General features: G+C 35.5%; 1 protein-coding gene across 4 annotated transcripts in view; it reads left to right on the top strand.

Moving 5' to 3' along the window:
• The window catches only part of RCOR3 (REST corepressor 3), a 50,008-nt gene extending 26,493 nt beyond the window's left edge, over nt 1-23,515 (top strand). For 3 of the 4 annotated variants that reach the window (XM_054563257.1, XM_054563256.1, XM_054563259.1), the window contains exons 8-12: nt 1,726-1,944; nt 4,243-4,320; nt 11,892-11,949; nt 20,056-20,297; nt 20,755-23,515. In XM_054563257.1, coding sequence (XP_054419232.1) covers nt 1,726-1,944; nt 4,243-4,320; nt 11,892-11,949; nt 20,056-20,297; nt 20,755-21,099 — 942 coding nt within the window. In that variant the 3' untranslated portion in view covers nt 21,100-23,515. The remainder of the gene's footprint in view (nt 1-1,725; nt 1,945-4,242; nt 4,321-11,891; nt 11,950-20,055; nt 20,298-20,754) is intronic. The other variant, XM_054563258.1, reaches the window with a different exon arrangement.
• Nucleotides 23,516-23,732: the final 217 nt, after the last annotated feature.

Genomic DNA, 23,732 nt, shown 5'->3' with positions numbered 1-23,732 from the left:
GGTAGACTCTTATTCCTTATAAGAATATTCTATGTTTTAAATTATTTTATTTCTCTGTACACATACAGCACATTCATTGTGTTATCTTTAGTAATGCTAATATTTGCAGTCTTTGCAGGTACAGTTCTCTTGTTTGCTTCACTGTCTCTCACTCACAGGACTTGTATAGCAACCTGGGATAGTGAGCTCATTTTCCTTGGAGCACACCTGAGAAGAAATTTGAGGCCTGGGTTTAAAGTGCACTTTTCTAGAGACAGTTAGCATTTGCTTCTACTAAGTGTCGGAAAGCCCTACCATCCTGGAACACTTTAAATTTTTGATTTTGAGTTTTTCAGTCCAGACAGGTGATAACAATTTAGTCCTCAAACCTACCTGAATGTTGGCCTATGGTAGGGGATTCACAGGGGAGACTTGTTTTGGTTTCTTTTCCGTTCTGCCAAGAATAAGGTAGGCATGACTTCTTTTAATGATTTTCTCCCTCTGTGGGGCAAGGGCATTTTTTTCTACTTGTACAGTGGTGAGGTCCCTTCCAGAGTTCCATTTTATGTCCTGTGCCCGGTACCCACTGTGCATTGAAGCCTGGATTTTAGGCAAATGCCAACTCCTGCATACTCACTTTTCCCTCTGGATTCCTGCTTTCTAAACATTTCTGGTCTCTGAGGAATTTCCTGACTTCCCTACCAGCTCAGAAATGAATTTTGAAAGATTTTTTTTTCCAAAAATACTTGATCCAGCAATTCCAGGAGTGCTGAACTGGGAGGAGTCTCCCTAAACGTCAAGTCTGTCGTGTGCAGCTTTGAGTTAGCTTTTAAGCAACAAAGTGGATTATGCTTTATTATGTAATTGTATTATAATTTTGCTCAGAGCTCCTTGTCTAAAGAATTGGATTAAATCTATTCTGTGAAATAGCCTTCAACTTAGTAGACATAGCCTCTAATGGACTCATGACTCAAAAGCACAAAATAACATGATATTTTTATATTACATTTTAAGAGTATTGCAAGCAATAATGAAATCCTTCTTGGTTCATGGTCATCATTATTATAAATTTATTAATGTCTTCCAAAATGCAAAATTCACATTTTCTTTCATTTATAAATGCATAAACTTGAAGTTTAGAAATGTCATCAATAAGATAATTGTGTCCTTTCTAACCTTTAGTTAGAGGCATACTCCTCTTTAAACAACTATAAAGTAAGGATGAAAAGTACCTCTTTTTTTTTTAACCAACTGTCTAATACTTCCTCTCATCATTCCTACCACCTCTCATAATTCCTAATTTGCTCTTTTTTTTACTTTCTTAAAAAAAAAGCTTTGTGCTTAATGTTAGAGCAATTTTTTAAAATTTTTATTTATTTATTTATTTATTTATTTATTTATTTTGGCCATTTATTGCTTAGGGGAAATATATCCCCTCTTAAAGAAAAACAGAAATAATTTAGAGTCCAACTTATTTTTTCTTTTTTCAGAGTTCTCTGGGTACAGAAATCAGACATTTTATTGGGTGGGTTAATCAAGAGTATGTTAGGTTGTACGCTTATGTTTCCCTAATTGATGAATGTGTGTGAGTGTCTTTGTGTGTCTAGACTCATACATGACCTAATTGGTTAGAAATATTTTTCTAGATGTACTTAGTGTAGCAGCTACTTCTACTAGTAATAGACAGTTTTCAACTTACTCATGTTAAAAACCAAATGACCTTTTCCTCTACCTGTATTCTCCTAGGGTAATACTGAACAACCTGTCCAGACCAGCAAGATCGGGCTTGGAAGGAGAGAGTATCAGAGTTTACAACACCGCCATCATTCTCAGCGTTCTAAGTGCCGGCCTCCTAAGGGCATGTATTTAACCCAGGAAGATGTGGTAGCCGTTTCGTGTAGTCCCAATGCAGCCAATACCATCCTGAGGCAACTGGACATGGAGTTGATCTCTTTAAAACGTCAGGTATTTTATAAAAATCGTATTTTTAATGATTCTGTCCATTTTGCTTATCTACTTGACCTCAATTTTTTGCACATTTCTCAGTGACCATTTACATCAACTTCATTCCTTAACATGTACCATGTTTACAAATTGAAGATACCTCTATCTATTCTCGATTTGAATCCTGGCATTACTACCTGTTAGCTCTGTGGTGGGAAATAATAGAATCTCTCTATGCTTCAATATTACGAGTGGGGGACCAAAAAACCCAGAATTATCTTCTGGAGGGTGGGCCCCTTTTACAGGCTTCCCCCGCTAGGTGAGTGTTGTAGGAACCCATCTGTATCAGTGCACTAGCCGGCGTTGTTGTGAGAGGCTGTGTTCAGCTTCAGTGAATTTTTTTGAAGAGTCTTTCAACGTACTTGCCCATGTCATGATGGGTCATTTACAAGCGCACCTGCCCATATTGTGCTGAGGGTTCAGCAGTTTTTGCCCCAAAACAGCATGACCCCTCTGCCCCACCCTCCCTGTCCACACAATCTCACCCCAAGTGATTTTATTTTTATTGTTTTCCTGGATGAAAAAAGTCCTCAAAGGGAAATGTTTTGCCAATGTGGAAGAGGTGGAAAAAAAAAAAACCCAGCAGGAGCAATAAAAGGCATCAAGATCTGAGTTCAAAAACTGTTTTGAGCAGTGGGAAAAATTTCTCGATAGGTGTAGTACATCAAAAGGGGAGGACTTTGAAGGTGACTGAAGTTTAAACATGTAAGAATAAATACACCATTTTTTATAAATATATTTTGGGGGTTTCGGGGTCCCCCCTTGTATATCTATGAAATTGGGGATAATAAGTGTACTTTTCCTATAAGTTGTTGGGAATTATTTGAGATGACACATATAGATTAGCAGTATTTGGACCATTTGAAGGCTCGGTGAATAATGGCTACTGTCTTCATCTCTATCAACAGTAGTAGTAGTAGCAGTGGTATTCTAGAAGTATCATCATCATAATCAGGTGGTGGCTGAGTCAGCACCTGGAGTTAGTGAGCCCACGTTCTAACCCTGGTTACACCATCTACTTCCTATGTAACATCAGCGGAGCTGCTCAGCTTCTGTTAACTTCAGTTTCCTCATCTTGAAATGGGGGTAATAATATGATGGTTGGGAAGAATTTTAAAAGATAGCATAAGTGCTTAGAACAGTGCCTAACACAGAGTAAGTACTCAATGAATGGCTGTTACTAGGTTTCTGGCCTTTCTCAACCTTTTTTTCCCCTTTTTTGATTGTTTCTGTTGTTATTTACTCTAACCCTTTATCTAGTTGCTCTTCTAAGTGTGTACTTTTTTGGTCTGTATCAACCAACATTACACTATATGCCAGGGACTGCTGAATCTACTTCTCAAGCTGTGACTTTTCTCCTAAGCTCTATAGCTATATTTCCAACTACCTGCTGGACATTTCACCTAAGCCCCAAAAGATTTTTTTTTCTCTGTCTGCTTTCTGTTGAAACATCAGAATCATCTTTGATTCACCCCTTGCCATTATCACTGCCCTGACACACACAAAACAAGTGGTAACCAAGTTGTGTGAGTTTAAATCAAACCCCCCCTCATTTTTAATCCAATCACTGCCACCCTCGGGCGGGCCCTTGTCACCTCTTGCCTGACAATAGCTGTCTTAATGATTCTCCTTGCTCAGTGTGTAACATGGAGCACCAAGAATAAATACCTAATACACATTATTCATTCACCTTCATCATCATTATTATTTTGGGGGCAAGAGGAAGGGAGGGGAAAAGAGAAGGAGAGAAAAATACATCAATTGGTTGCCTCTTTTATGCACCTCAAGCAGGGGCCAAACCTGCAACCTAGGCCTGTTCCCTGACCAGGAATCAAACCCATGACCTTTCGGTTTGCAAGATGATGCTCAGCCAGCCGAGCCACGCTGGCTAAGGCAATTCTTTTTGAAATAATTGTTATTTGATCAATACATTATGGTAATGAAAAATATTGATGGGCTTTAATTCCTATATATAACATATATCTTTGGTTATAAGAGACATTGTTAAAAGACATTCAAATACTATGATTTGTGAACTGTGTCTGTTAATCTGTTAAATAGATTATATATATATGAGTTGATGGATATATTAGTTGGATTAGTGGAGTATCTCACCCTAAGTGTGATTAAAGTGTGGTGTTTATCCTCCTGAAATAATATTTAAGAAGTTTTGGTACATATATCCTTTTCATTTATTAAATACTCAGAAATTCACCTAAATACATGTCCTGATTCATATTTGGGTTATTTTTGTTGAAGGTTCAGAATGCTAAGCAAGTAAACAGTGCACTTAAACAGAAAATGGAAGGTGGAATTGAAGAATTCAAACCTCCTGAGGTACGTTATTAAGGAAACTATGTGACTAAATATGGTGAAATCTTGTTCTTTGAGTTATCCAGTGTTCAGCTACTATTTTGGTCATACTGTTAATACTTTGAAGGTTTAAGGTTTTTATAATATGGATAATTTGTTACATCTATTTTTTGTCATTTAGATAGTCTTTTGAGGCTTGGCTAATGATTTAAATTAAATCATTTCTTTCCTGCCCTTAGCAATTCCTGTGAAGCAAAGTAATTAGGAAATATAACTATACAAGTAGGCCCAGTGCATGTGGAACTAGAAGGTCATTGATGAGCAAGCCAGTTCATTCCTGGGTCTATAGCAGTGTTTGCTCAGAGCCCTTTTCTGCTTGTATGAATTGGTGACACAGCAAGAAAAAGGAGATCTTTTTAATGAATTTTCATTTTAATTTAAGATACTTGTCTGGCTCAGATTTCCAATTAAGATTATAGTATGTGAATTTATATTCTTGTACTTACATCCCTGAGAATATGAAATCTAAAAAAAAAAGATATAGATTGACCATTTTTTCACGTCTTACTTGTATTTCAACTGATACTTAATGTTTTCGATATTTGTGATACTTGTAGGAGTTAAATGCCCATAAGCTCCAATCGAGTCTTTTTAATGGAAGCTTCTATTATGAAATCTTTTCTCTCTCTTTTTTTTTAAAGATTCCTATACTATGCTTCATATCCTGGACTTGCCTTTCTATTTATATAGTAATCAAATCATTTTATTTGGTCCTAATGGGACATCCCCCTGAAATCACAGGTTGACTGAAATATCTCTAAGTGAAATACGTGTGAAGGGCCGGGGAGAGTAGGAGAAGCAGTGCTTCAGAACTAGTGCCCCCGGGCCATCTCACTCATTATAGGCTCGCAGAAGAAAGAATTATGAAGGAAGTGTCTTTGTTTGTTTTAAATAATCTCTTTCAGGGTTAGGAAATGGAAAAAAAAATGAAATATACCTAGACTAATATCATCCCAAAACCCACAGGTAAACTGACACACATTCTGTTGATATGTATTTATTTAAAAACAGCGTAATGTCAAGAATACTACTGTACTTTTTATATTATTACAACAGAGTTATTGTAAATTTTGCATTTAAATTATGTTAATTTCATATTTAGTTATTCATTAAAATGCATAAAAGCAAAAAACTTAAAATGCCTATAATTTAAAAATATATTTAAGAGTTAAATTTAAAAATACATAAGATCCTGAAAACATTATGGGAAACCATAAAGAACTTTATGCCAATATGTTTGAAAATTTAAACAAAACTTAGCAATTCCTAGGAAAATGTCTCATCAAAATTATCTTTAAAAGAAAGAAAACCTGAATAATATATAATCATTAAATAAAAGTAAAGAAAAATTGACATTTTTCTCAGAGGAAAACACCCGGGCCAAACAATTTTATAGAAAAAGTCTACTAAATTTTCAAGGTAATGATAATTCTAACCTCAAATTTTCCAGAAAATTGCAGGATATTCTCACTCATTAACATTATATAAAATAAGACTTGAAAGTGTAATAGTGCTTGTAACTTTCCTATGTGCCACCTCATTTGATGCTCACAGAAATTCAGAGTAGATGAAACAAATGCCTGTACTGTTATTTTACATGAGGTAAGTGGATCTCAGAGAGGTTAACTGACTTGATCAAGGTGATATGTCTAGTAAATAATGAACCTCCGTCCATATTTCAGATTCTTAGAGTCCAAGTGTAGTCTTAGATTATAGCACGCTACCTCTTTTAGATATTTTTGTGTAACAGGAAAATTGTATAGTAGAGTCTCCCATTTTAATGCAGTTATTAGGTTAGAAGTTACTGAACATTTATTACCTCTTTTGGCTTATTGTAAAAATAAATCAAAATGAAACAACCACAGTCTTAACCCTCTATGATTTGTACATTGAAGTTTGAATATTACTTTGAGGTTGATTTATTGAATTCCTATGACTTGAAAACGCATGTATGTTTTATCATCTAGAAAATGCCCAACATATATTTATCATATTATTCCTATTGTTTTTCAGGGGAGAACAACCTGGATAGATATACATATTTCAGAATACTAGATTAACAGTCATAGTAAAAGACATTGAGAAAATCATGTAATCTATATCCCTAACTTTTAGGTTAGATATTACCTATCCAAAAGAATTTCTAACTTAAGGAATTTCATTAACTTTTGGAACTAAATGATATAACTCAACTGGAAGTAAACAGTCACTAAAATGCTTTATTTATTCATTTGGTTGTATTTGTTATTTTCATTTAGGGAAAAATTGGATGAGGAAATTTCATACTTTGATAAAAATGTATTGATCACTTATTCCACTTAATGTACTGTGTTAGGAACTGTCAGAAGTGTATGTTTGGGAAAGAGGGGGACACACAAAAATGAGAAAAGGATGGAGTTTTCCATCTGCTTTAAAAAAAAAGAACTTGCAGTCTAGATGTTATAGGAGAAACTGCTTAAAGTTACATGGTAGATTTATAAGGAAAGTGTGAAGGCAAACAAGCAGTCATCATTCATTCTGGCTGGGGTCATCGGGATGCTTCCTAGAGGGGACGCTTCAGCCGAGGTTTGAAGGATAAGGAGGATTTTTCACATACAAAGAGGGTGGGCGGAGGGAGTCATATGAACAGTGGGTTGGTGTTAAACGGTACATTCAAAATACAAATCCAGTGGGAGAAAATAAAAGCATTTTTAAGAACCAGTTACCAGGTATTGCCTGAACACTTCTTATGTGCCTATTATTGTGCTAATTACTATTGAGAATGCAATGGTAGTGTAAATCAGTCTTTTCTCAAGTAGTATATTGCCTGTTTAGGAAGGCAAAACTTGGATGCAGAGGATCAATGAACACCATTTGTGAGAGAGATTATTAACAGGGTAGAGTTGTACAGGGATTTCTGTATGGTAGAGATCAGCAGGCAAGGGCCAGAGTATAAAAGTCTTTGTGATAGCTAAGAAGAGAAGTCTGCCTTTTAAATGAAGTAAATAGAAAGACCCTATAGTTCCTTCAGTATAGAAAGGATGTAATGAAAATTTTTCATTTTAGGGAAGTTATCCTGTCAGTGTTATACAGGATAATTTAGAAACTTTACAGCTGCTGAAATACCAAGCATATGATCAATAAAGTAAATGGTAAAGGGGTAGCAGGTAGGGCCAGGTATTAGTTGTAGGAATGAACATCAAGTGATAACTCCAAAGAACATAGCGAAGTAGAAATTAGTGTATGTCCTTAAAGTATGTGAGTATGTTGGGAGTGGTGGCATGTTTGGTTATGCTCTGATTTGTTTTGGGTGGAGGTAGGTTGGTGAGGGCAGGAGAGTAATGAATCCAGGAAGGAAGAAACTTAGAAAGGAGTGCTTTTTGAAGCTAGAAATTTCTCCATCAGTGGATATTTTCATGCATAGGTTAAGTGACATTCTTTCATTATGGATGCTGGATGGAATCTTTGGCATTGGGTAGAAGGCTTGACTTGGTGACCTTTCTAACTCTTCCCACTCAGTAGTAGAAATTAGAAATCTGCTACTGACAAAAATGGGAAAGATATAAAGACAAATTAATTGAGCAGGGAAAGAATGCAGTGATGATGCTGAATACAAGAATAAACTGTGTTTCGTGTACTCATAGCTATAAACCTACCTTGGGCCCACCCCTGTATTGGATTGTTTTATTTTATATTAACATTTTATTATTTTTTAAACAGTGGTGTTTCAGACTGGGTTTGCTGTAGAAGAATGTTCTCAGTGGCACCACCCAGCTAACCACAACTACCACACGGTTTTAGATTCCTAGATCTATTTTAGTTGTCCTTTCCTTAAGTTAAACAAATCCCTACTGAAGTTTCTTGGGTTTAAAAGAGAATATAAAAATCGGTAACTTAAAAGAATCCTATGTATTTAAAATATTTGACCCTTTTTCTTTTTCAGTCTGACCCCTTTTTCACAGCTTCCATCTTGTCACACATAGACTGTTGAATTCCGTATGATTTCAACCCCTACCTCGCATTTTTCCACTGAAGTGTCTTCTAAAAGGTTCACATTGGTGCTAATGACCAATTTCCACAGCTCTAGCTCCTCATTTCCTTTTCCTTTTTCTGAGCCTTGGACATAGATGAAAAACCTTTCTTTCTTCCTTTAACTTTTGAGAGGTTATGTTCTTTTTTCTAACTGTTACGCCTCCTTCTCAGCTGTAATTTTCCTTTCTATACATAAATATAGGCATTCTACAAGTTTTTAACCTCAGAATTCATTTCTATCTCTTCTCTTTGGAAAAATCATACAATCATATCACTAGACTATATTAAAGTCACATCATATGTATATTTAAATGACTCAAATTCAAAGATAGACATTCAACCAAATAAAAAAAAGAGAATGTCTAGTCATAGCAAACGCAGTAATGCTGGCAGTTCTGCCCTGAACTCCATATATCGAGTGTATGCCCTGCGTGGGCTGGACATACAGGCCTGGGAAGGGTGGGTCCGCTCTTCCTGTACTCAGTTTTAGCTTCCACATGCCTCCTGCGTATCGCCTTGAACTGAGTGAGATTCTAGTATTTAAATACGTGTTTATGTTTTTCATTCAATACCCTGAATCTGAGCCAAAGGCTTTGTCTGGGATTTAGGATTTAACTAAAGGTCTAGTGGTCCAGTCCGGTGCTGGAGGAATCCCTGGCCATGTGGGCTTGTGCCTGTCTCCAGGACAAAACAAAACTTCTTTTAATTCATAGGCTGATTTTAGGCCTTCACATCTGAGTAAGATATGACTCCCATTATTTTCCCTCATAAACAGTTTCCAGACCTGTAAAACTATGTTGAATAGATGAATCTATGTCAGCCCCAAGTGCACCCTGAGCTCCACCTGAATGTCCTGCTTAATACCTCATTTTCAGTGTACCCTAAGTTAAATTCATCCTCTTAGCTTTGCCTTCCAGCCTTTCCCAGATCAGCATTTCTTAACCTCTTACGTGCTTAACAGTATCACTCTTCTTCCAGCTTTCTAGGCTCAAAGTCTTATTCTGGGTAAAATCCTACCCCTCTCCCTCTGGTCCCTCCCCACCCACAATATATTGCTTATTAAATTTAGTGTGAATTCATCAACCTTGGTATTTACTGTCCTTCCAAAAGTGGTTCTTACGATATTTTACTTTAGTTAAATACCACCAACTTTCCACGCGTACTTGTCACTCCTTCCTGACACCAGCTCTCGCGTTCCCTCTTCGCGGTATGCCTTCTCCTCCTCACGGCCTTTCCGGCCCTGTTCTTAAACCCGTGTCAGTCTCCAGCCCTTCCAACTTCCCGTGTTTTCCATGTCCATTCATTGTGACTTTTTCTCTCTCATCTTTGAATCCCCATCTCCAATAAATTTTCATAGTGCACATTATTTTTCTCTCATTTTTTGTTCCCTTTTCCTCCATGGTACTTCTTCTAGTTTCTGCCTATCAGGTTTCACAAACATTCATTGATCAACTTCAACTTTGGTTTGTTCAGGCACTGTGCTTAGATTTTTTTTTACATATATTCTGAATATATCTTTATGTATGTTCTACATATATTCTAAATTTAATGCTCGGAACAATTTGCAGTGTACTACAGGAGACCCTCAGTATCCAAATGTTCATTTATCTGAGGGATGCATGGAGAAGTGAAAGTTGCCAGACAAGAAAAATACTCATAAGCTGAGCAGTTAGAAAATTGGGCTCTGCTGTTATCTATCCCATCCATCACATCAACATCTTGCTTGATTATTCCCTCACTAATAAAGTACAAATGCAAAACAAAACAAAATGAAATTGTAAACCTCTCAAAAGATGCAAAACTTCATGAAGTCTATCAAAGTACAAGAGAGTGACTTTAATCACTTGCAACATTGTTGACAGATGGGTATCTAGCAAAATTAACAATTGAAAAAAGGATGATGACTCATAGATAAGTACTTCAAAAAAGTCTAGTTTGATTACCAAAAATTGAGAGGCCCTTGAGAAAATCGTTGAAGTCTTCAAAACAAAAGATGACCCATTCTATGCTCATGTTATAAATTTCACAGCTGGGAAAAGGTATACCATTGTATAGTCACAGAAGATATGCCAAAAAATAATAATAATAATAAAATGCAACATGTAAATGAAGTCATTACTATTTTTTTAACAAGCTAGTTTTCATAAATTTTAGTTTCATACCTAAATCAAAGCAATTAGTCCTTTATTTCTTTAACCATTCACTTTGAAATACTTGAGCGTGTTTTAAATAGGTTCTAGTTCTAATTATCCTGAGTACCAAGGGCCTCCTTCTGTCTATTGCACTTTTCACAGCCACGGTAATAATCAGATTGCCCGGATGTTAACGCAGATATTAGCTCCTACTCCGTTCTCATTACTCTTTTGGGGAACATATGTTTAAATTTCCTAGTTTTTCCTCTATCATCTTTTTATTTCTTTTCAGTTTTTTGGCCTTAGTTCACCCCTTCCCTATGACTGCTTCTGCAGGTCCTGTTCCCTCTCTTTCTCTTTTTCCTGGTGTTCCTTTGCGATAGCCTAACCTTGAGGATTACCTGCTGTCTTTGCCTGGCCGGCCTTGCTATCCTATTTTAGTCTCATCATCTAGAAGTTGGTGCTTTCTGTTTCAGGTTTTTCCTTCTCTTACTCGAAGTCCTATCTTACTTTTTTCTTCTCTAATAATGTTTTTAAATTTTGAGTTAGTAAAATAAGACCTAACACCCCTTCTCGAAGTCCTCCCTTCTTTCTGTTCTGCCCAGCATGTCCTTGCAGCACACGGGGCGCTTCACCTGCGCCGTTTCTACCGCAAACCTCTGTAGGCTGGCGTACGTACTTCAGTTCCTTCCTTTACTGCCGAAGGTCCTTGATTACTCATCTGTGAGTGTACACTAATGAAATTTGATCAGGTGTTTAATACTGTAATATGGCTGTAATAAAAATTCTAAACTTAGGATTTTTTTGAAACAAAAATATTGAGAGGAATATGGGAGGCCTTGAGGGAGAAGTATTCTTGTAATGGGTAAATTTCTGCTTCAGAAATTTAAGGAAATATTTTAGGGCTTAACTTTCAGATACACCGTTCTGTATTAATTTATATAGCACTATTTTGGGTAGGGTAAGAATAGGTATAATCTAAATGTGAAGAGAAGAGATTTTAGAAGGAGTCACAGATCCTAAAGAAAATAGTCTCTCAAATGTTTAAAACGAGGCCAAACTGAACATGTGCAGTGGGATGATAGGAACACTAGTTGGAAAATGGGTGATTAATAGATTTTTCTCAGTTTTAATCTCTCTGACTAGATAATATCTGTGAATGTTGTTCATTCTCCCAAATCGGTGCATTTCCCTTTCATTATTTATTTATTTATTTTTTTTGGTGGGGTAAAAGGTAACTCATATATTTTTTAATCCTTATAAAAATTGAATCTTCAAAATCAGAATTTTAGTAATCTCATGTCTGTGATTTGGTGAAAAGTTAAAAAATGAGCACTTGGAAAAATGTCTGTCTTCATATCCTCATTAGGAAACTTCTCTTTAATTTTGTAGTCAAATCAGAAAATTAATGCCCGTTGGACCACAGAGGAGCAGCTTCTAGCAGTGCAAGGTATATTAAAGATAAGCAGTTCTTGTTGTTAATAATTATTTAACTTGTCATGAAAGGTGACTACCATAGTTCTTCCCTGCTGTAGAAATGGATCGAGAAAGGGCTCTTGTGTCCACCACAAAGTCCTGGTGAGCAGGAATTCTGTTTCGTGCTTGGGAATTTGAGAAACTGAGCCTGTGTGCATTTGGAGTCCTGACCAGCACGTGACTCCCTCTCAGAACTAAATAAGTGCTGGTGATGGCAAGCTTGCACAAACCGTATGGCGTCTCTGCCTCTGCTTCGGTATTCCTGCAGTGGGGGTTCGTCCTTCCCATGTCAGTCATTGATAACTTGCGGTTAAAGGCTTGAATAAACTAGGATGTGTTTCTGGTTTCTCTATAATAGTGTTTCTCTATTTGATAAATGTCAGGTATTGAAAATATTAATGGTGTGCTTAACTTTCAGTGTATTATAACTTAAGGCATGTGCCACTGAATGCTTAGAAACCTGACTTTAAGATGTATAAATATTATAAAAGAGAGACTGAAGAGATATATCCAAAAATATACATATAGTATTTTAAATGCACCATTTATGAGAATGCATTGTTGAATTACATGGCAGAACATTTTTGGTTTGAGAAATACTGTTGGGCAAATTGGAAGCATTATAAACTTGGGTTTTCTCATGTTTCAATTACTTAAAGAAGGGGAAACTGTCTATTTTCATTCAGTGTTGGCGAGTTTTGTCCTCCCTTCAAGATTAACTATCTGCGGGACTGATTGTGTAATTTTAAGTTGGTCTGTAATTTGCTCTTTCCTGGCTGAGCCCTCTTTTCTTGAGCACTATAGCTCTTTTATCGAGGTTAACTACTGTAAGAGAATTGGGCCCCCGTGAAACATATAAGTATACCTTTAAAAAGTATTTCCAAGTATTCAAACATAGAGAACATATTTAACTCAAAAATGCTATGCAAGCACCTCTCGGATGTGAGAATAATGTAATTAAAGATTGATTAATAGATGGCTCTGCAGTTTGGATTTGATTGAATAAGAATTACCCAGCCAGTGTGATTTGAAAATGCCACAGGATGGTGCCCACAGGATGATGTTAGCCCTCTCTTTGGCCTCTAAAGCACAACACAGTCATTTCATAAGTAAAAACACTTGATCCTGTGGGAACAGGGTACTGGATATGTACTGAGCACATCCATAATTGTAGAACTAAGTTTCTGAATGAGTCAGAACAAAGCTTAATTAGTACGAGCTGTTTTAAATTACAAACTGGCAATTTTGATTAGAAAATTAGTATTTTTAATGGCTTCTTCAAATTCTCTTAGAACTATGACTTAGAGCTGTAACAGTTTTTTGAGTAAGCATTGCTTTTATTGATGTAAAGCCTGTGCTTCCCTCCCTCACAGTCTGTAGCCTATAGAATTTAACTCTGGTTTCCAGCATTCATTTGCTTAAAGATTAGTGTATTAATTCTATACGCTAGTGTAAGAAATTATCCCAGTGAGAGGATTTTCTGAAGAGAATCACCGAGGAAAATTTGGACTAATCTTTTTCTATACAGCACTCGGGATTCGCTGCTGTTCTTACAGCAGTACCTTAAGTGATAGGGTCCATTGAATCTTATGGCTGGGTTGTATATTAGGCAAAGCTGCATTCCAGGGAAGGGACAATCACAAGATTTACATATATAGTGTGAGCTACATATGTGGACATTATCTCAGCTTATAAATATTAAGAGAGAGCATTTACAGATATCATCAAACGTTTCCTCTCTACTGAGATATATTCAGTATTATATCCTTAGGCATGTCTTAAAAGTAACCTTAAATAAATTACACTAATGCAGCAATTTATACAGAAATATGCGTGTTCTTGGGATTTCAAAACTACTTAATATGTTAATGTCTTTGTTTTTATTTATTTGACTCTTGTGGAATTTTTGTTTTCACTTTTTTTGTTGGGCTTTTTGGTTATTGTTATATAAATAAAACAATATAAAGCTACTCGTGTTCAAAAGAGTTATTTGAAGGAGAATGAAAAAGTATAATTTTTGCTCATGTGCACACACGTTTATGTAATGCTCAGAAGTGTGTCTTATGAACAATATATATAGTAATGTCATCTATTTCTGAGTCTCAGTGTGGTTGAGGTACATAACTGCAGTTTTTATTTTAACATGTATGGTTGGCTATCAAGAAATCAGTACTGATCTTGGCAGGCAGATTTTTTTTGTCCTTTTTTTTTTTAATTTTTATCTATGATAAACCTTTATATGATGTTATTATGGCCATTTTAGTTTTGCAAAGCAATAAATAATTTATGTTTTGATAGTAACATGTTTTAATTTATATAGCACTTTATATTTAAGACATTTACATATATATTCTGATTGGATACTCATTTGTTAAATGCTTTATTTTATCTTGCTCATAGTTGACTGTTATAGTGACTTGAAGAGAGAAATATTGACTCGTGTCACTAGTGAGATTTATAACTCTACTACTAAATAAACTTTGTTGTAACTCTTTGAAAGCTAAATAAATATATTAAGATTATTTCCTAGAGCCTAGATACATATTTCCTGCTTTACCTGCCATCACTCATTATTGTTGTTAACTAAATACTAATTATTTAAATAGTAAATATTTAAATAAATAAACATTATTTTAATATTTAAATTAATAAATCATGCTCCATGTTTTTTCTCCCTTAGAAGGGGGGAAAGTCATCCTCAGACCAGATAGGAACGTCTGTAGATCTTTGTGTAATCTATCACTTCATTATGTCAATTTTAGTTGTAACTATGTTATAACTTCAACAACATTCCTCAGGAATCCCCAGGTGGAATTTTATAGATGCTGATAATTTAATCCTCTTAAAATACTTGTCAAGAATGCTATTTCCAGCCCTGGTCAGAATGGCTTGGTTGGTTGGGCATTGTCCTGCAAACCGAAAGGTCGTGGCTTCTTTCCCTAGTCAGGGCACATGCCTAGGTTGCAGGTTTGGTCCCTGGTTGGGGTGCCTACAAAAGGCAACCAATTGATCGATGTTTTTCTCTCTCTCTCTGTCTCTTCCCCACTGGATTAAAAAAAAAAAGAAAAAAAGAAGGGATTCCATTTCCACAACTTCTGTAATCTGTTCCAGCCTTAAGTATCTAAATTTCCTATTATTAACAAATTACTTAACAGTGAAACCAATTAGAGTCCTCACATATTTTTGTTACTGGTGAAATATCCTCATTCATGTCATATAAATATTTTTTCTAATCTGTAGTGCTTTTAGAAATTATTCTAAAATCAATCTTGAAATTCATATGATAAATATTTCTTATTTAGCAAGAATTAAGAAAGGGATTAGATTCTAGGTGGGGGTTTTTTCATGTAAAATAAAACAATTGTTAGCAGTGTTTAAAAGTAACATTTAAATGATAGTATAAAAAATTTGCTCTTTAAAGTACATATAGGCAGAAGCATAGTATGCAGTATACAATATTTGCCATTTTTATTTTCGATCTCTCATAAATGTACATTTACTTTGTAGTCATTAATGCTAAAAAAAATTGTTCCCCAACTAAAATATTTGTGCTATTTTAGGATAAACAGATATTTTTTTCAGTTTTATCACTATGTCAATTTTAATTTTCATTTAATTTTTTTGTATTGTCAACCTTCCCATATAAAACAAGAAATGAGAGCACTATGTTCAAGGGGGTTATGATTATAGTTAAATGTTACCTTCTCTCCCTGTAGTTCATACATTCATTTTGTTTAGGAGAAATGGAAGTTGCAAAGCTAGAACTTGTCTTCTTTCCAATTCAGTCTTATACTTTAAAAAAGAAGAAAAAAAGAGCTAGAATGGTTCCTAAAGGAGAGGAAAAAGAGATTTGGCAGTTGGTTAGGGCATAAAGCTTGAAACCTAGTACGTGAATGATCAAAAGGAAGTAGAGATAGGAGATTCATATCATTCCATCTCAAAGGCAACCATGTGCTTTAGAGTTTCTTCTGTTATAACAGATAGAGTAAGAATGGAGGGCCAAAAGTATAATTGTCAGCCCTCTGATGCACTTGCTTCAAATAATTAATGATTCAAATTTCTAAGCATTTTTATGGTGGACTTGAATGTACAGCTATGGGAGATGACAGCATAGGACTCGGATGAGAAAGGCTAGAGAGTGGAAAAAATATATCATTTGGACTTCTAACACTGGCCTAGATGGGCCAATCACTGCCCCACTGCTACTGATATCTTTTTTACATTCTTTAATACAAATTCTTGAGGTATTTATAGGAGGTAGCAAGTAATGTTTTCATTAGAGTTTAAAAATTGATCTCTTGTTGATAGGAAAGAACCACACCCTTGGAGTTTCTAGATGTTACTGTGTTTTTATTTCAAAATAATATTTTTAAAAATTAATATTTCCTGATTATACTAAGTACTTACTTAATTTAAGAATTTTTGCTTTAAGAAGCAGGGGAAAATATCTTCCAAAATTTCACTGCCTGGAAGTAGCTTACCACTGTAATGGTTTTAGCTCTTTTTTTCTCTGTAGTCCAAAATCAAATTTTAAAAATAACTTTTTTGTAAAGATTTTATTTATTTATTTTTAGAGAGAGGGGCAAGGAGGGAGAAAGAGAGGGACAGAAACATCAATGTGTGGTTCTCATGCGTCCCATAATGGGGACCTGGCTTGCAACCCTAACATGTGCCCTAACTGGGAATCAAACTAGCAACGTTTTGGTTCTCAGGCCGGCACTCAGTCCACTGAGCCATACCAGCCAGGGCTAAAAATAACTTTTTAAATACATGAAAAACAAGTTCTTGATATCCTTTCTGTAAAAGGAAAATAAAAAGAGCCTATAATTCCATGTCCAGAGTTGGGCAGCACCATATAACAGATGCTCTCAAGTTGCTATCTTAAAAAAAGCTCAAAAAACATGAATGTATGTTTTTTTGTTGGGTAGTATAGAATACTGATTAGAACATGTGGGCTTTCATGAAATGTCATGATAATACAGTATCCTAATGAGTTATTTTTATGTTAATTCCCAATACAAAACTTGAAAAGTATGTATTAAAGATTTTAAGGTATCATCTGCCAGATAGAAGGCCAGGTTGTTTCATTTTTACCTTTCAAATGAAATTTAGAAATTTGAATGAAAACAACTTTTTTATCTTCCTGTGAAATTTATAATTTACCTCTTCCAGGATCCTTTAAAGTTTTATTCTACTAACCTTTGAAAACTGGCCTCTTGCCCTAAAGGTGAGAAGTTTAAATGGTGGTTCAGATGTACCTAAGCCTTTTACGCCTTCAGAGAGAGAGGAAGACTTAATCACTGTATTCAGTTTCCTTGTTAATAAAGTAGTCAGGTGGCCTTCTTTACTATAAACTGAAAAAAAAGAGTGGACCATCCTTCCTCCACGTACAAACTGGAATTAAAGGAGCTCTGATGCCATATGTTGCTACTAAACTTAGTTGCTCAGCATTGCTACCCCTGTCAGGCTGTCCTCCAGGGGCCTAGCTGGGAGTTTTGTCAAGGAGCAGTTCCATTAAGTCTTTATCTGGCGTTTTATTAAAGTGAGCCTAGTTATCGGCCACTGTGTAGAGCTTAAGAATTGCACCTTATTACCAAAATATGCTGTTGAGCAATGCTGTTGGGAGTGGGAAGGTGATAAAGAAGTCACCCGTATGTGACCCTTGTGGTTTGGGGAAGAAAAATTTAATGAAGCCTTATAGGGAAGAAAAGTCCATCATATTTCCTGAGCATTTCCTGTATACTCAGCATTGTATCAATGCTGGTGCTGATGTGTAGTCAGGAGGACCATACTCCCCAAGCTTTCCCATTGTGGCAAACAGAACATTATGAAATGAGTTACAGCGCACTAGGACAAACAGATAGGAATGCTAGCTCATGCCCAGACCCTGCCCAGGCATCCTGCGGACAGAGCAGCATTAGTACCTAGGCCCGCTTGTTCTCAGGACATGATTGGGGTCCTTAGCTAGGCTACGAAAGTCTGCAGTGTGGTATGAGCCTTAAGTTTTTGCAAAGTAGTTAATATGAGACATGCATGAGTTAATAATAAACATACCTAGGTGACTTGGAAAAAGTTCTTGACATCCAAAGTGTCCGGGAAAACTAAAGCTCCTTCAGGAAATAACTTTGGTTCAGTGATCTGTAATTCTGGAAATGCAACGGTATTGTGAGAAGGTCAAGTCCATTGAGCAAGAGAAAATAAAGTGGAAGATCAGAAAGAGCAGATTCAGAAGAAGCAGGGATAGTTATATAAAGGAACCTATGTGGAAACAACTTCTTGGTAGGTTTTGGAATATATTTTGACAAGCAAATAGGTATTCTGAGGGTTGTGATATCTTCAGATTTGGAGTCAGAGTTAGTTTTAATGTGATTTCTTGCTAGGAATACAGAAGATCTATCTAATCCCAGACTTATTTAAGGTTTTTGTTTCTAAACTCATATATACAGTAGGCTTGGTCATTTCTAGAATGTAAATTAAATACCTTTTATGAAAATTAGGATACTTTGGAACACTGTGTTTGATTTCTAATTCATAATTGTCGTTCAGTGCAGTGATCTCAAATGAGTTGCTGTTTTCCAAAGTGTATGTAGTAGAGAAGAACCTAAGTATATAGTAGTAATTCCTAATATTAAATAACCTTGAATTAGGTTATTTATTGCCAATCCCATTGTTGGGATTTTTATTGCCAAAAAAATCCTCAGTGGAACCTAGTCACCATTAGAATGTATACTTAGTATGAAGGTAAAACTGTAAATTAGCTCATGGATTTTCATATAAATTAATTTACATTGCTAAAATATAATATGTTTTCATGCATATGTCTGTCCTCTTCCTTTGAGAATGGAGCAAGAGAGCATAGTCTACATACCCAAAACTCTATATTAAATAAAGTGGGATGTGGTTATAACTTAATAATGTCAGACCTCCACAGCCCCCTCCTCCACCCCACTAAATGCTCTAAGAGTCAAGCCCAGCTAGTTGAATGTAGCAAGAGATACTTATTCCCAAGTTCTCGATATCAAATAAAGGCAGAGTTTAAAAACAAAAATTATCTTATATCATGATGGTGCTTTAGGGTAATTGAGTAATACCAAATCTAGCATTTCTGCTGGGGTCTTAAAATATTCTTATATTATTCTCTCATCTGTGATTGTAAACGTGAACTTCTTTCAGAATTCCCTTGAGTAGATGATTAGCCATCTGATTATATGAAGTCATTTTTAAATTCTGTAGCATAATTGACTATCTCAAATTCATAAATGAAATATTCATTGTCATAAAATTTGCATAATGAAAAGTTAGGTTCTCAAATAACTGAATGTACTGTCCTTAAATTTAAGGTATTGATGACAAGCACAATGCTCTATAAGTAGTCACACTGTAACCTTGCTCTCAAGTCTACAAAGCATAGCTAGGACTTCTTCATATACAGAGTCTTTAGACTATGAGATGAGTTGAAATTTAAGTAACTATGAAAAATACCCTCCCATTTTTGTTCATCAGATTGTGTTAATTCTCTTTAATTCCTATCTGATTTCTACTTGTTGGTACCCTGGTGAGGTAGCAAGTAATCATACTGAAGTTGGTATTAAGACCAAAACTATGTTTTTTTTAATGGGGGAACCCTAAGACTACTCACTCAGTCCATTGAGGGGATAAAAGAGATGGCTCTTCCCATCCTGTTTTGTTTACAAACGGTGTTGCTCAAATTTAGGTGACTGGCTACTAGGGAAATAAATGAATGTGGAATTGAGGATGGAACAAAGAATTCAATGCTTTACAATAAATGGACTGTATTTGAGAGTTCAAGAGAGGATTGGAGAAAATAACTGAGTATGTAAAAAATGGTAAGTTTCTGATTGTTCAGTTGAAGGCAAGTAGCTGGCTCGATGAAATGACATAATTGAGTGTTTTCATCTGGGACCCTGATATTTTAGCCTCTATCTCAGAACTGAGAAATGAGCAGAGTTTATCAGAAAGGATTTTCATTGCTGGTATCTTTTGTGTGTGCATGATGTATAGTACACACAGCAATCCTTATTGATCCTTCACCAGGTGTATTATTTACTTTGCCTTCCAGGTGTCCGCAAATATGGTAAAGATTTTCAAGCTATTGCAGATGTAATTGGCAACAAGACTGTTGGCCAAGTGAAGAACTTCTTTGTAAACTACAGGCGTCGGTTTAACTTAGAGGAGGTATTGCAGGAGTGGGAAGCAGAACAAGGAACCCAGGCTTCTAATGGTGATGCTTCTACTTTAGGGGAGGAGACAAAAAGTGCTTCTAATGTGCCATCAGGGAAGAGCACTGATGAAGAAGAGGAGGTGTGTTTGTGTATGGAATTTGAGCTAATATGAGTCGAGGAATCACCATTTTGTGTGGTGTTCTGTAAGGTTAATTTGTCAGAGGACTAGCTAAATGCGCATGAAAGGCTGACAATACACTTACTCAGTGGTGCATCTCTCGTGACTCTTGAGTCATAATGACGTGCCAAGTTCTCATCCTGGAAGAATGGAGAGTGTATTGTTCTTTCATAGTCTTATTTTTATTTCCAGTGTAAAGCTGTTTACTAATAAAGATGCCTGTTTGGTAGCTTCATTGCTTTTTCCATTTTTTGTTTTGTTTAAAATAAAAGAAGCTTGTGCTTCCAAAAAATACCGGTGTTATGTTTTTGTTTTGTTTTGATTTGTTTTGTTTTTCCTGTGACAGCCCAAACTATATTGTATTAAGTTCATTAGGAACTACCATCTCATACATGTATTTTTGTTTCCTCACCTCTAGGCACAGACCCCACAGGCTCCTCGGACTCTGGGTCCATCACCTCCTGCCCCATCATCCACTCCAACACCAACAGCCCCCATTGCCACCCTGAACCAGCCTCCACCACTTCTTCGTCCAACACTGCCTGCTGCCCCTGCTCTTCACCGGCAGCCTCCTCCACTCCAGCAGCAGGCTCGGTTCATCCAGCCCCGGCCAACTTTAAATCAGCCTCCACCACCTCTCATTCGCCCTGCTAATTCTATGCCACCCCGTCTAAACCCACGACCAGTATTGTCCACGGTTGGTGGTCAGCAGCCTCCATCACTTATCGGAATTCAGACAGATTCACAGTCCTCACTGCACTAGAATTAAATTGGACAGAGCTGCAGTAACTTGTCACCCCCACCACTATACCAATGCTCATCTGACTGATGCAAAAGAGGAAAGACTAATCCTTCCTAGATACTGAGGCTGCAAACTAGTTCTGTGGCAGTGGGCTAGCGTAGTGGATGGATGTCTAAGAAGTTTTTTAGTTCACGCAACTGAGATGTTACATAAGAAAAAGCCTACAGTTAGCCTCCTTCCTAGAGTATATGTTCAGCAACATGGTCTCATAAAAGGAAGAAAAGAAAAAGATTAAATGTTCTATATACTAAGGGTTCTTTTGTTTTGTTTTTACTGTATTTATTTTATTGAGATTTCTTTATACTCCTGCCTCTTCATAGTCACGGCTCTTAGTAAAGGAATATTGACTTAGGAATTGTGAAAACTCCTTAAGGTTCTTAAGTTAAGGGTGTTTGACATTTTTTCTTTTTCCTTTAATTTAATTTTAACATTTTCCTATGTTAGGAGTGCAAGAATAAATAGCCTGCATTTCAGATTTTGACATATTTTCATTTAATGCATATTTAAGAAATTATAGCTGCATATCCCTTTTTTCGAAAAGAAATCTTGCTTTTTTTTCTAAAGGAATGTTAATATATTCCTTTCAAAGAAAGCAATTTAATCAATTGCAAAGCAATTATGTGATACCACAAAGAATGTACTGAACCTACTAACCATTTAAAATAGAGCTTTGGGTCCTAGTGCAAAGTCCTTGCTTAAAGGTCATTGACCCATCATCTATCAGTAATAAGAGGATCAGAATAATAATTTTACATACAAATGAGGACTTAATTTGTTAAAGTACAGTACAGTGTCTTTACGTTCCTTGAAAATGAAGTTAACTTTGATTTTTTTTTTCAATGTTTCTAAATGCTGTCTGCTTTTAACTAGTAGTTACCTACATCTGGGGACTTTAGAAAAGAATTATATTTTGTCAGTTATGTCGAGATAGTGAATGGAAGCATTTATTACAATACCCTTTTTGTGTTTAAGTTCTGAACTTAAAATTGCCCTTATTAATATGGTCTGCATTAAATATAAATGATGATTTCTTGATAAATCTCTATTGTACTATTTGGATACATTTGTGTATTTCTTGCAGCCAACCTGTATGGCCTGGTTTGGTTTAAGGTAAAATCGTCAGCATTATTTTATAAAATAAATTTAAGAATTTGTTCTGTGTTATCTAAAGATGTATCAGTATATTGTCACAATTGTGCTGTTAACTTAAAATGCTGAGATCCCTTTTTATAAAGAAAAAAATTTCAAGTCTTCTTATTCAACACATAATCATTAAGCACCTACAAAGAATATTTTACAAGTGATTGTATTTCAACAATATGTTACTAATATTTTTGATACAATGATTTCGTAATGGAATCATGACTTGTGCAAAGGGACAGATCACTCAGATTGCTATACTAGTGAAACTTAAAGCTAAATGTTTGCACATTCACATTCTTAACACGTATAGAACCACTTCACAGAATAGTCAACATCTATGGGCCTAATTTATATTTTGAGAGATCATATATTCCCAAATTATTGGGGAAATAGTCCCTACCATTGGCTCTAAAGCCTTAAAGAGCTATAAACTTACATCCATTGGTTAGTTTTAATTTTGACTTTCAGAACACTTTTTTTCCGTTAAGGACCTTAAATTCTGGCATAATCTCAAGCTTTTTCCAGGATGTGTCTGTCGTTCTCATTGCGTCATCTTAAATAGTTCCTGCCCCTGGATTGTAACCAGATAAAACCTAACTTAAAATACTTAATATTCAAGAATTTATACTTATTTTTACTTTTAAGAGTCATGGACAAAATATCTAAAGAAAATATCTAAAGCCTTTTTTTAAAGTACTTAGGTTGTCTTGCATATGTGCACACTATAGAGCTTTTATTGTCTCTTGTCTCTTGTCAGTAGGCCTTCAGTATACAGTATGTGGCATATGTCAGTCAAGTTGGTCAGCACCAGCGTCTGTCCAGCTGTTTCGTATATTGTGATTCATTTAAAATCTGTTCTATCCCAGCCATGGGCCATGGTGCTGTATCTGAGGGATGTGCTGTAATTTGATTTACGTACACTAGAGCACACAGTAGAAAAATCTTAGCTTCAGTAGTAATATGACACATGTATATAGTGAGATGTCTTTATTGTGTGCTTTGCATATTTTGTAAATATTTTGCACGTCATTAATTTTCTTTTTTGTTTAAGCAGTGTTTGGCCTGGAAGAGTGATATGCTTGCTGCTTAATCAAAGGATTAAAGAGTTAAAGATGTCTATGTCTTCTATTTTTATATAACTTCATGTTGTATGCGAAATTTAGGACCTCTTCACTGTGAAATTCTAAATACTGAATTTTTTATAAAAGATAGCAAAACCTAGAAATCTTTTAATGACCACTTTATTAATCTCAAGGTTATCATTTTTTTAAATCTACACCCAAGTATTATTTTTCATTACATAACTAAAATCGCACTGTTGATACATCTGGTAATATTAATAAAAAAATTTCTCTATAATTTAATCCCAGTGTATTATGGATGGAGGTTAAAGGTAAGTTATAATCAAAACTTTTTCTTAATCCTACAACTGAGTAAACTAATGTAAAATA

The sequence above is a fragment of the Pteronotus mesoamericanus genome, unplaced genomic scaffold (genome assembly GCF_021234165.1).
Source record: "Pteronotus mesoamericanus isolate MK-2021 breed Mesoamerican mustached bat unplaced genomic scaffold, CSHL_Meso_final scaffold_705, whole genome shotgun sequence".
Lineage (NCBI taxonomy): Eukaryota > Metazoa > Chordata > Mammalia > Chiroptera > Mormoopidae > Pteronotus > Pteronotus mesoamericanus.
The sequence above is the reverse complement of the archived record's forward strand: the minus strand, read 5'-3'. Positions and strand labels throughout refer to the sequence as shown.